General features: G+C 40.9%; 1 protein-coding gene across 1 annotated transcript in view; it reads right to left on the bottom strand.

Annotated features, from left to right (window-relative positions):
* LOC306980263 (mitogen-activated protein kinase kinase kinase 11) overlaps positions 1 to 12,614 on the bottom strand; it is a 76,870-nt gene extending 64,256 nt beyond the window's left edge. The window contains exon 1 of the mRNA XM_079579583.1: positions 11,694 to 12,614. Coding sequence (XP_079435709.1) covers positions 11,694 to 12,435 — 742 coding nt within the window. The 5' untranslated portion in view covers positions 12,436 to 12,614. The remainder of the gene's footprint in view (positions 1 to 11,693) is intronic.
* Between the last annotated feature and the right edge of the window lie 589 nt (positions 12,615 to 13,203).

Here is a 13,203-nt window from a genome sequence, read left to right as displayed (position 1 = left end):
GGAAATAAACATAAAAGGCCTGTCTCACTTCCCAGCACCTGTCCCCAATCAGGTCCTAATTAGTGCTCGTGCAGATGAATTCTAGAGGTTCTTAGCTTTCAAATGAGGACGGGCATGTTCACATATGGTCACTTATACCTGTGTCCTGTATGCCTTTGTTAAACCACTAAGAGCATCCTAAAGTATACTCCATCAAGTGTCAAACTTTAGCTTCATGTGGTAAAAGTCGGCTACACTCTGCTAAGACTCGTTCCAAAACTTGAATGATAATTTTGTAGCATTATTTGAAACCCCTCTCCAGCATCAAACCCTTTTCTCTTTTCTGAATGTTGTTATCTCATGCATGCTGTGTTTTCTGTTCCCAATATATCCACCGTAGCGTTTAGCATGTAGCCTAGCATTATGCAACGTGCTAATTACCCGTGGATCTGATAGATGACACAGCACCATGCCATTTAAACTGTGGGCGGTGACAGGCTAGGCTAACGGCTATAATCAAGTATAATTCTGATAATGTGAGCCAAAGTTAGCGCAGACCGAAGCCCAGAGTCCTGCCGGAGCTAACGCTGTGTACAGGGAGAGGAATGGCAGCTATGGCCCCCAGCGCCTTCATGCTTTCATCAATGATCCTGTGTTAGCAACGTCTTCTGGAGCGCCAGATGTTTGCTGCACACGCTACGGCAACCACATGCTAACGGCAACCACATGCTAACGTCAACCACATGCTAACGCAAACAGGTTTTGGAGGGAGATACACTCACATTGATATGGGCAAAAAAACACAAGCCTAGTTGGTCAGTATGGAGTAGCCATAGGTTTTTGTTTTCTTTACGCCATTTTGAAACTGCCTCTATGGTTCTACAGGATATGAGAAGAACAATAAGGACATTTTAGAGCAGGGGTAGGCAACGTCAGGCCCAGGGGCCAAGTCCGGCCCTCCAGCACAGAACCTCTGGCCCTCAAGATGATTTTGAGAAACATTATTACACTAATCAGAGAGTACTTTGAACATTATTAGAGTCAAATGGGCGAAAAAAAGGTAGAAACACTGTCAATGCACCCAGTTAGGTCGTATAATAATGTGCACTGGAAAAAGAATAATCGTTTTAAAGGAAGAAATGACATAAATCTACTTGAATGAACAGATTAAATCAAAGATTTGAGTAGATTTGGTCTGGTTTTAGATGAGATAAAACCTTTAGTAGTAGTTATTCTCTTAATTCAGATAATTTTGTGTCAATTTTTTGTCTGATTTCAAGTGGGTTTTATTCTTGTTCCGTTGGCGCTATAGCATTTGTATCTTGGATTAGTTCAAACCGACTCAAATTCAACATAGAAGAACTTTAATTCAAGCAATTTTAAGTCATTTATCTCATTTAAGATGGCAATTTGTGCAGTGTTGTGCTTTACTTTGGGATAATAATCAGCGGCTTCGGCCCTCGGTGTATTTACGATCAAGAAAATCGGCCCCTCCGCCAAGAAAACTTGCCTACCCCTGTTTTAAAGGGATAGTTCAGGATTTTTGACATAGGGCCTCATTTCCTAGTCATCCAGAGTGTTGCTGATTTCTGGAGATATTTTTTTTTGTAATTCATGCAGTTCTTATATTTGAAGAGTTTCGTGGCGCTAGGCTAGTGCAAGGCTAGCACATTTCTATGGTATCAGCTAGCCTGCATTAAAAACAGTCTGACCCGCTCCACAGAGCACCTGAGGTAACTCACTTATAACACCAGACTAAAAACGATATAAACGTCTGTGTCGATAGAGTAATTTTAACCATTTTGCATTCAAAATAACCTATACTTGAGCAGCATCAGCTTCGTGGTTGTGCTACGCAGTGGCGGAGTGATCTGCTAGAAAATAGTCCCTCAAAATGCGATCATTCACGTGATGCAGGTCAGTTATATTCCAAACATTATTCTATGGACACAGACATGTATATGGTTAGTCTGGTGTTATAAGTGATTTGCCTCAGGTGCTCTGTGGAGCGGGTCACACTGTTTTTAATGCAGGCTAGCTGATACCATAGAAATGCGCTAGCCTTGCACTAGCCTAGCGCCACGAAACTCTTCAAACATAAGAATTACAGAAAAATATCTCCAGAAATCAACAACTCTCTGGATAACTAGGAAATGAGGCCCTATGTCAAAAATCCTGAAACATCCCTTTAAATTCAGCCGTTGAGTTACGCTTCTTTGTCAAATAAGATAATTTCATACCGAATGAGGTTGCCGATTCGACAATTAATTCGTAAATGAGGTAGAGATGTGGTCTGCTGAAATGATAGGCTTTAAAAAGCTAGAAAGCACAAGTTCTGTCATTAATCACGCAGCAGGAGCGATGTAACAAAAGTTGCTTATAACATTTTCCACGGTTCTTTAGTTGTGTAATATTATGCAAAACAAAGTCAACTAAGACAGCTCAGCTCCATGGAACACCGGTGCTGCAGATAGTAACACACCCGCTGATTTTGAATCAGTGTTTACGTGCCGTTTTCTGCAGTTGGAATTGCAATCAACAGCCCTGTCCTCGGAAGAATTTCAAGTCTAGTATTTGTCACCAAGACCAATAGGAAGAGACGGGCTGTGGAACACTGATCTAGATACTCCTAATCAAGTCTCTGGTTGAAGATTTACAGCTCCCGACAGGTTGACCCAGTGGCAATGAGGGATTGGTCCAAGGACTACGATCTCTATGAGACAATAAAATAAAATAAAAACGTATCATAACCTTCAGTCCAGTCTACAACATCATTTGAGTTCTGTATTCTTTTATAAAACATTGTATGCCATGAACATCTTAACTCCCGCCTGAACCAAGAGCATTTTCTCCAAGTCAGCTTTACCCAAATCCTGTAGGCCAGTGTAACACCTCATTTGAAAGCTAAGATCTACAAAACTTATCTAAATGGATCTTTTTCCTCACGTCATCAGATTTTTTCCCATCATTTTTTGGGGGGTTTTCAACTCATTTTTGTCACTTTTTTGTCAAACAGTAAAAAAAATGTGTCACTTTTTGTCACATTTGTCCTTTTGTTGTCAATTTTTTGTCAAATATTTCTGTGATATTTTTGCCCCTTTTTCATCATTTTTTCTTTATTTTTTGTACATTTTTCGTCATTTTTTGTCACTTTCTGTCATTTTTTTGTCCATTTTTTGTCACATTTTTTGTCACATTTTTGTCATTTTTTCATACATTTTTTGTCAATTTTTTTGCCCTTTTTTGTCAATTTTTTGTGACATTTTTGCCCCTTTTTCATCATTTTTTCATCATTTTTTGTAAATATTTTGCCATTTTTTTGTCCATTTTTTGTCACATTTTTGTCGTTTTTTCATACATTTTTTGTCCTTTTTTTGTCACATTTTTGCCACTTTTTCATAATTTTTTTGTCACATTTTTTGTAAATATTTCATCATTTTTTTGTCCATTTTTTGTCACATTTTTGTCGTTTTTTCATAAATTTTTTGTCCTTTTTTTGTCACATTTTTGCCACTTTTTCATAATTTTTTTGTCACATTTTTTGCCAATTTTTTGTCCGTTTTTTGTCTAAGTTTTCTCACTTTTTTGTCACATCTTCACCATTGTTTTCGTCTCAGTTCTGTCGCTATTCTCACAGCTTTTTTTTCCAGAAGCTTTTGGATTGGGGGTTAAAGCCAAACTGGAGAAAATGTCCTCGGTTGAGGTGGGAGTTAAGGGGTTAAAGGCCCTGAGCATGTGGTTCAGTTCCAGTAATGCAATAAAATCTGTTTTGTAAGATGATTTAAGGAAACAGGACCACGGAGCACTTTGCATTCGATTATAAAGCTATAAAGCCTGAAAGTAACGAATCGTGCTCATAAACTCATCTCTGTGAAGAACTGCGACGACGGAAATGTTTGTGGACTGAGCTTGTAAATATAATATGTAGTGCTCAAATCCACATTTTAACCACACGACTCTCTAAACTGACCGATATCAACTTTCCAAAATAAACTTTCCGTGCACCCGGCCTCGTCCCCCGACGGGTTGGATACATCCTCATCTCGATTTCGTACTTATTCCACTGACTTGCGCTTTTGTCTGCAGCGCTTTGAGAAAACTTCCTGCTGAGAGAGCTCGCGCAAAGACCTCTAAAAAAAAAAGAAGAAGAAGTTGTCAGGTTTTGGGAGGAAGTAACTCCTCGCTCCGCTCCGCACTCTTTATGTCTTTGTAGGGTTTTTTTTTTTTTTGGCACAGAGCGTTCCACTCCTGACCGCTTTTATGTGTTATTGTGGCTTATGGAGGCATGCAGGGACAGGCCGGGGGACACGGATTTCAAAAGAGAATTAAGAAGAAGAAGAAAAAAAAAAAAAAACAGCAGTCCGTCGGAGCGAGATATCATCAGCTCGCAGCAGACAGGGTGGATTGTGTTCATGTGCGGCAGGAGAAGCAAAGGCTACGAGCAAAGGCAGTTGGGAGAAGGAGGGATGCCATTAGCACGCTGGATTTCTGGTTCATCAAAATAAAGTCACATGCTTTCAGATTTTAGCATCGCATTTTTGATTTTTAATTCAAGGCCTGTCACAATAGAGGATTTGAAGTTCGATGTATTGAGGCAGAAAAATATTGTGATAGTATTTAGTCGAGAAATGCTTGATACCGATAACTTTAACCCCTGAACTCCCGCCTGAACCGAGCACATTTTCTCCAGTTTGGCTTTTACCCCAGTCCAAAAGCTTCTGTGAAAATAGCAACAAAACTGAGACGAAAACAATGATGGAAATGTGACGAAAAAGGGAGAAAACACTGACAAAAAAAAGTGACGAAGAATTTATTAAAAAATGACAAAAATGTGACAAAAAAATGACAAAAATTTGATAAAAACGGGACAAAAATGTGGCAAAAAAGTGACAAAAACGTGACCAAAAAAATGACCAAAATGTGGCAAAAATGTGGCAAAAAAATGACAGAAATGTGGCAAAAATGTGGCAAAAAAATGACAGAAATGTGACAAAAAAATGACAAAAATGTGGCAAAAATGTGGCAAAAAAAGTGACAAAAATGTGGCAAAAAAATGACAAAGATGTGACAAAAAAGTGACAAAAATGTGGCAAAAAAATGACAAAAATGTGACAAAAAAGTGACAAAAATGTGGCAAAAAAATGACAAAAATGTGGCAAAAAAATGACAAAAATGTGGCAAAAAAATGACAAAGATGTGACAAAATAGTGACAAAAATGTGGCAAAAAAATGACAAAAAAAGAAGAATTTATTAAAAAAATGACAAAAATGTGGCAAAAAAGTGACAAAAATGTGACCAAAAAATGACAAAAATGTGGCAAAAAAATGACAGAAATGTGGCAAAAAAGTGACAGAAATGTGACAAAAAAATGACAAAAAATTGATAAAAACGGGACAAAAATGTGGCAAAAAAGTGACAAAAATGTGGCAAAAAAATGACAAAAAAATTGATTAAAAAAATTGAAGAAAAAATTGACGAAAAAAATGACAAAAATGTGATAAAGAATGACAAAAAAGTTACAAAAATGAGTTGAATACCCAACAAAAAAATGATGGAAAAAAAATCTGATGACGTGAGGAAAAGGATCCTCTCGGTTCAGGCGGGAGTTAAGAGGTTAAAGCACAAAACTGACAGTAAACCCAATTCTAAAAGTGCATAATTATATCCTAAAATAACACAGGAGCTTCAATAAACATGAAATAATAATAATAATGTGGCCCAAGTTTTACAAAGAAAAAATAGGGGGGAAACTATAATGAGCACCAAAAGTTTTTCTTTTATCTGTTATTTACTAGTCGAGATATGTAATTGTCATGAAAGCTCTAATTCAAGGGGGTTTATTCTGCGATGTGACGATGAATGGATTGTCACGAGATTCTAATTTTCACTGCCACAAACAATATGTGATACGTTTGCCTGGTGCATCGGACTCATCGTATTACATTAGATTAACAACAAGAAGCACTTTGTCGATCTTTGACAATAGAACGGTGAAAAGACTCCTGCGTTCTTAGAAACACGAAAGTCATTCTTCAAAACCATATTTTTATTTGCTTTACCGCATATGTTTTGAGACTCTATAGTGCAGGGGGAGGCAAGTTTGCGTTGAGTCGGGCCGATTTCCATCATCGCCAAAACACCAAGGGCCGAACCTCAACATTGTAGCCTAAAGTAAAGAACTTTTTCTGCAAATGCCAAAGTTTTACATCAGTGGTTCCCAAGTCGGCACCCAACGTTACCCTTGGAAGACAGGCCCAAATAACCCAAATAAAACCTTCATTTGTCATATATTGTACAAAATATTGTGTTTTCCCACACAAGTTTTTATTGAACAAGCAGTAGATATGCCTTTAAATCTGAAATTCCATGCAGTTTCAGATGGAACATGTTCAAAAAAAGTTTCCTATAGACTCGCGACCCACTGAAAAAGGTTCTGCAACCCACTTTTGGGCCCCGACCCACCAGTTGAGATTCACTGTTTTACTGCAGGACCAAGTGGGATGTTCTGCCAGGGCATTTTTTGAATACTGACACTATTTCTTGCATTTTTAGAGTACTCTAAAAGGAATTTGATCTCTTATTTGCATAATCATATTTCTCAAAATCATCTTGAGGGCCAGAGGTTCTCTGCTGGAGGGCCAGATTTGGCCCGCGGGCCTGACGTTGCCTACCCCTGCTGTAGTGATTAGCAACTCATTCTGTGCTTCAACGGGGGTCACTCAAGATTGATATTACTGTGCTAAGTATCCATCTGGCTCTTGGTTTTTCCAGGTTACCGCGGGTGCATCAGTGAAGGATAATGCAGTGTGAAGAGGCCTCAAGTGTCTAAAGTGCTATGAATGCCTTTTTTGTAACATCTCATTTACTCTTGCACTTCACAATGTACCAACTGCCGTGACAAGTCAACTCCTCGATCATCTTTCGCTCATCACGTGACGCCTAATCAGCATTATATATTGTTCATGAGATGGCTGATAGACGATCCATGCTCCGTGCTCCTGAGATCCTGCGGACTTTGCCTCCGACCCGGTGGCAGGCTGAGCGTCACTGGGCCCTCTCGCAGACACGTACGCTCCCAGTCCTGTCATTAGCGCGCTGTAGCATGGCCTGTACGCTAACACAATGCTTTTGCTCTCGGCTAACCTAAACGCTGCTCTGTTATTATCATTCCTCTGATGCAGGGTATGCTCGGTGCGCGCCCGGGCCCGGTCTGTTGTGGTCGGGGCTGAAATAGAACGGTGCTTTGGGTAGTTCGCTCACTCACAATGGACGCTCCGGAGAACACAGCCTCGGTCTCCACACGACGAGGCTCCTCTCAAGGTTGAAGGGTTGAAAGCTGGCTGCGGCAAACTACTTTCCCACCTCAGAATGAGCCGTGTGATCGAGGACATATCATGCAAATGTCATGATTCAATTTCATGACATCATATATCACCATCCCCAATCTTCATGTTATATCCGTTTCCTGACCTACTGTTAACCAACTCTCAAGATGTTTTTGATGAGGGAACAACATTGTGATATGGTATAACTCTATAATGTCAATTTTGCTTAAAGCCACACTGCGTAGAATTTTACCCAATAAATAAAATAGAAACACAAGCATTTATTTCATGACAGATACTTTCATCATTGAAAAATACCTCAGAAATGTGCAAATAAACATGAGCTTTTGCCGTGAGCGGCTCAGACATGACTGTAACGTGACCGGGAGTGGGTATGTCTCAACAGGGGCGTAGCACCAAATTCTGGGCCCTGGGTACAAACTATCTTGGGGGATGCGTGTCTCCAAATGAGCGCGGATAATTAGCACAATTCATTCGGCGAAATCTGCGCGCGCGACCTGTGGCTTTTGTCCCTGTATTGGCCTGATGGCTCAATTATAATAAATATGAGGAAAGAGAAACTTTAGAGGTTAAAATGAGGCGAGAAGGAGCTCCGTCTCTGACTCTGCACCATCCACTTCTCAGCGCAGGCAGAGGCAGGACTAACCTCATGTTTAACTGTCATTTATGATAATAAAGTTGCATCTAAGCTCCGCTAGAATAGGCTAGTGTTAAATAAAATCACATAAGAGCGAGTCCAGACTATTATCTGTCATTACATTACAGAGTCCACCTCATCAAAGTCACTGCTGAGCTGAAGCGCACGGTGCTGAACACCGGTGTGTGGGCTGAACCATTGGGCACATTTTTAAAGGGGTGTCAGGGATATTATCCATCATTATTGTTTGTGCAAAATTCTGTGTAGCAACCGTTGTATTTCAGCCCGGTTGTGTTCAGTTCTTATAGTATCAATTATGAGGAAACTTAGAAAGTACAATACAGAACGCTTTCTGCAGCATTTTGAGGCCCCCCCACCCTACTCTGGGCCCTGGGTACTCAGTACCCTTTACCCCCCAAGTCCCCTGTGTCTCAAGCTCGTCTCCATGGCGATGTCGGCTAAAGTCAGCATAATATAAGATTTGAACAGGTTAGGTCCTCATCCAAATCCATCCTTTGAGTACCCACTGCAGTAATAGACTTTTCTGTGTAGAGCTGGTCATTAGGAACATGTTTTGTATTGATGTCAACACCATAGTCCAAAATGTTACGTAGTGTCCCTTTAACATCTCCTCATATTAAAAAAAATGCCACAGACTAACAACAACAAACTGTCAGTCCAAAGACATTTTATGGCTGAACCCTTTCACTGACAATGGATTTCAAAATCATGCCGATTCAGTCACTCTCGTAGACAACCGGTTCCTCGTAACTCTCCCAAGTGTCCAAATGTTCAATGGCACAGACAGCGTTCCTCTTCATATCCACTTGGTCCGAAGGCTAATTTCCCACACTGATGACTTGCTGGGTTAATAATTGTCTCTCCTTCCCTCTCAGTCTCTGATGAAATGGCACTCTTTGTCCCTGATCCTGACTGCACTCACAGAGGGGCAGTTTGGGGACCACAGCGGGGCATCTCAGGGTTACTATATGTCCTGACAGAAGTGGAGCATAGGGGCAGGACCTCCCCAATCTGTTTTAGGGTTGTACAATCAATTGCAATTGAATCAAAATCTCTCTTTTATTAGACTAAATGACAATGCCAGGATGAAGGCCATGTAATTGCTTAAATGCAGCCCTAAAGTTTCTGTTTTTCTCACAGGTTCCTTTTGACTGACGATGAAAGCAGTTTCGTTCCAACTGCGACGGTGTGGCCTGGAAAGCGCTTGTCACACTTTGCGGTTTCGCTCAGGTCAAACTAGTTCATGAAGATTGACGAGTCATTTCTTGCTCCACTAAGAGCCAGGAATCATAAAGGAAAGCAAAAGGTACGACTGATTTATTTATTTGGCCTGGACACACGACACCCATAATGAACATCTCAAACACACTTCCACTTAACCTGTCTGATTAGGGCTGTGCAATTAATCGCAAAAAATCGATTATAATATTTTTTTTCATTTTTTTAAATGTTTTTTTTCACATTTTTAATTTTTGGATTTTTGCCTTTTTTTATGGATTTTTGTCACTTTTTTGATGGATTTTTGTCTCTTTTTTTATGGATTTTTGTCACTCTTTTGATGGATTTTTGTCTCTTTTTTTATGGATTTTTGTCACTTTTTTGATGGATTTTTGTCTCTTTTTTTATGGATTTTTGTCACTTTTTTGATGGATATTTGTCTTTTTTCTGCTGGATTTTTGTCATTTTTTTAATGGATTTGTGTCACTTTTCTGATGGATATTTGTCTTTTTTCTGCTGGATTTTTGTCATTTTTTTGATGGATTTTTGTCTTTTTTTTTAATGGATTTGTGTCACTTTTCTGATGGATATTTGTCTTTTTCTGCTGGATTTTTGTCATTTTTTTGATGGATTTTTGTCACTTTTTTGCTGGATTTTTGTCTTTTTTTGATGGATTTTTGTCACTTTTTTGCTGGATTTTTGTCTTTTTTTATGTTTTTTTTTAAAGGCAACAAATAATCGTTTGAATAATCGTGATTTCAATTATGACAAAAATAATCGTGATTATTATTTTTTCAATAATCGAGCAGCCCTATGTCTGATTTTACATGTTTTTAGCGATAGAGGAAACCGGAGTCACCAAAGGAAACCAACTCAGACACTGGGAGAAGCGACAAACTCCTCACAGAAAGGCCCCATCCCTGCTGGTGATCAAAGCCCGGGACGTTCTGCTGTGCCACCTTACTGAAGTAGAGCTTCCTCGCAAAGTAGATTAAAGCTTTAGGTGGTGACTTCTATAAAGATATTAAGTGTTTTAGACAACTCATAGTACACTTTCTTGCATTATATGAAGGTTAAGATTATGTCAGAGGCTTCTGCCCTTCCTCCCAAGACATTTTGCTCTCTTTCAAAACACTGTCAAAACAAAAGCGTGCAATGCAACAATGCAGCTATCTCTCAGGACTGTCAGGATCTCTCAATTTTCTCAGTGTTATTAGCAATTAAGATTTGAAGTTATGAGCCAAGTTCTTATCTGGCTCGGGTTATCATAAGGGGCAAGACATGTATTGCACAATCAAGCCATGTCCTTTCATAACTTAATTAGGTCAATAGTGCTCCAGTGCCAGCCTGGGGGAACTGAACAGACCAAAACTGAACAGACCAAAACTGAAAGGACCAAAACTGAACAGGCCTGAAACATTTACAGGAAGATACACATACTACGCACGACTACATCTCAGATATTTGCATAATTCTGCACAGCTTTTTGCCCAATCCTTTACCGCCAGAGATCGAGAGAAAACTAAACGTCTTCCTCTGTCAAGTGCAAAATCAAAGCATGCAAATAATAAATAATACTTCAACAGGTTGCATTCACCTGACTAGGATCCAAAGGAGTGTACAGACAGCAGGCCTGTCACGATAACAAATTTGAAGTTCGATATATTGAGGCAGGAAAGTATCGCGATAAACGATACTATTGACTATAAAGATACTGTCAACTCTAAAACATAAACCTTTGATCTAAAAGTGCATCATCATATCCTAAAATACTACACAAGCTGCAATTAATATGAAATACCATGTACTTCAATTTGCTTCAGTTAAAAATCTAAGTTTTACAAAGAAAAAATAAGGGGAAAATTGTATATTAAATGTACAGACGATAAATATCGAGCTCAAAAATGCATCGTGTCGTGTATAGGGCTGCAACTAACGGTTATTTTGTCATTGATTAATCTAACAAAGTAGGTTTTCATCAAAAATACTACATTTTCATGTCATTTTTGCTCTATTTGAGTCTGTGTGAACCAGAAAACGATTAATCGATCACTAAAATAGTTGTCGACTATTTCAATAATCGATTAGTTGTCGATTAATCGATTAGTCGTTTCAGCCCTAGTCGAGCATCTGTTATTTATTGAACGATAAGTCGATAAAGTCATTATTGTGACAGCCCTTGTGGACAGGTAAGAATGGAAAAATGTGTCTTAGTTTTGTGTCTGTCAAATGCTTATGTTTAAAGGTTCAGATCCCTGTCCATACTGGGCCTGTCCGCATGAAAGGAAGTCTGGAATAAAGTCCAATGTCTTCCCTGTCAGCACAAATGAATGTGTTTTCACAATCAACGCAAAGGCCCAATTGGTCTTTTGGGAGTTGAAAGGACCTACAGCACATATACAAGACCCACATCCCCCACAAAATGTTCCAATGATAATCTATCAGACATTGCCTCCATCTGACATCAAGACAAGGATCCTTTTGTACTCACTGTTGTTGGACTTGAGATCTCGATGGATGACCGGGACGATAGCCTCGCTGTGCAGGTAGAGCATCCCGCGTGCGATCTGCACCGCCCAGTTGACCAGCACGTGCGGGGGTATCCTCCTGCCCGCCAGCGCCCTGCTCAGTGCCCCTCCCGACGCGTACTCCATGACCAGGCACAGGTTGGGCTCTTGCAGACACACCCCCTTGAGCGCTATGATGTTGGGGTGAGTGAGCATGGCGAACAACCGAGCCTCCTGACGAACGTTCTGCGCCGTCACGCTAATATCCTCGTCCGGATCTTGTCTGGCAGCCTTGACCGCGACCAACCCGCCCCTCCACGTGCCCCGGTAGACCTTCCCGAACCCTCCCACTCCGATGACCTCTTCCAGGCTCAGCTCGCGGAAATCCACCACCAGCGGTTCGAACTCCCCGGCGGCGAGTTCAACCGCCCTCCCCGGGAGTTTGCCGTATCCGCTGGGCTTGAAGGACCCGTAGTTCGACGGGAAGATCCCCACCTTGTTGTTGACCTTGCCGGCCCACCAACCCTCGTCCCCGGAGATTTCGGAATCCAAGGAAAGCACCTCCACGAGATCGCCCTTCCGCAGGGTGAGCTCATCCTTGCAGGACGCCTCATAGTCGAACAGAGCGGTCCACACCGGGTTGGTGAAGTTCCCCTTCGCGGATTGGTCCAGGTTCTTCCAGTTGGACAGCGGGCCGCGGCTGAATATGTTCTTCAGCGGCTCCATGGAACCTCGGGAAGACGCTTGGGTTGGGTGAACTCCCTGACGCTTTGGAAATAAAGTACAAAGGAGTACTTTATTGCTCCACGCTCCCTTTTCTGTCTTTCTTGTAGGTTCATCAGGGAAATATCTTCAAAGGCCAGACCCACACGGTATCTTCAGTGGACGAATGAAAAGTTGATTCCGTTCAAGCTTTGGTCTTGCTATTATCACGGTCTCTGCTGACAAATGTGCTGCTATGATGATTACAAGCAAGGGTGGGCGTGATTCCAAAAAATGAATATCACAATTTTTCCTCTCATGCCTGCACAATAAAATGCCTTTGAGATCAATTAAAGACGGCCTCCTGCTTCCGAAAGTTGACACTTGACTGCGATTGGTGGAGTTCCGCTGTCACTCACTCAGAGCTTGACCAGACTGACCAAAAAGTGGAGTGGGTGGAAAGTGTTAGAGGGAAAGAAACACACACAGGAGCAGATATCACCAAGAACAGCTCATGGTAAGTTCAATATTATTAGGAACAAAAGCGTTTCTCAAAGTGTTCAGGGACTCTCCAGATCAGGCATCTTTTTCCCCCCCATCCCCAAAAAGATTCCACCTGCTGCGCCGCTGCTTTCCCCAAGGCAAATCCCAAAAAAAAAAGTCGATTCGAAAGTTTTGTTCCGAGTAAACTCTCACGGTTTGGCGAGTCGACAGCGCGGTGTATTTTTATCCGTTAAGTGCAGTGGCCATCACAAGCAGGAAGCGCGGACAAGCGGAGAAGAATGGCAGGAA

The sequence above is a fragment of the Gobius niger genome, assembly GCF_951799975.1.
Source record: "Gobius niger genome assembly, chromosome: 21".
Lineage (NCBI taxonomy): Eukaryota > Metazoa > Chordata > Actinopteri > Gobiiformes > Gobiidae > Gobius > Gobius niger.
The sequence above is the reverse complement of the archived record's forward strand: the minus strand, read 5'-3'. Positions and strand labels throughout refer to the sequence as shown.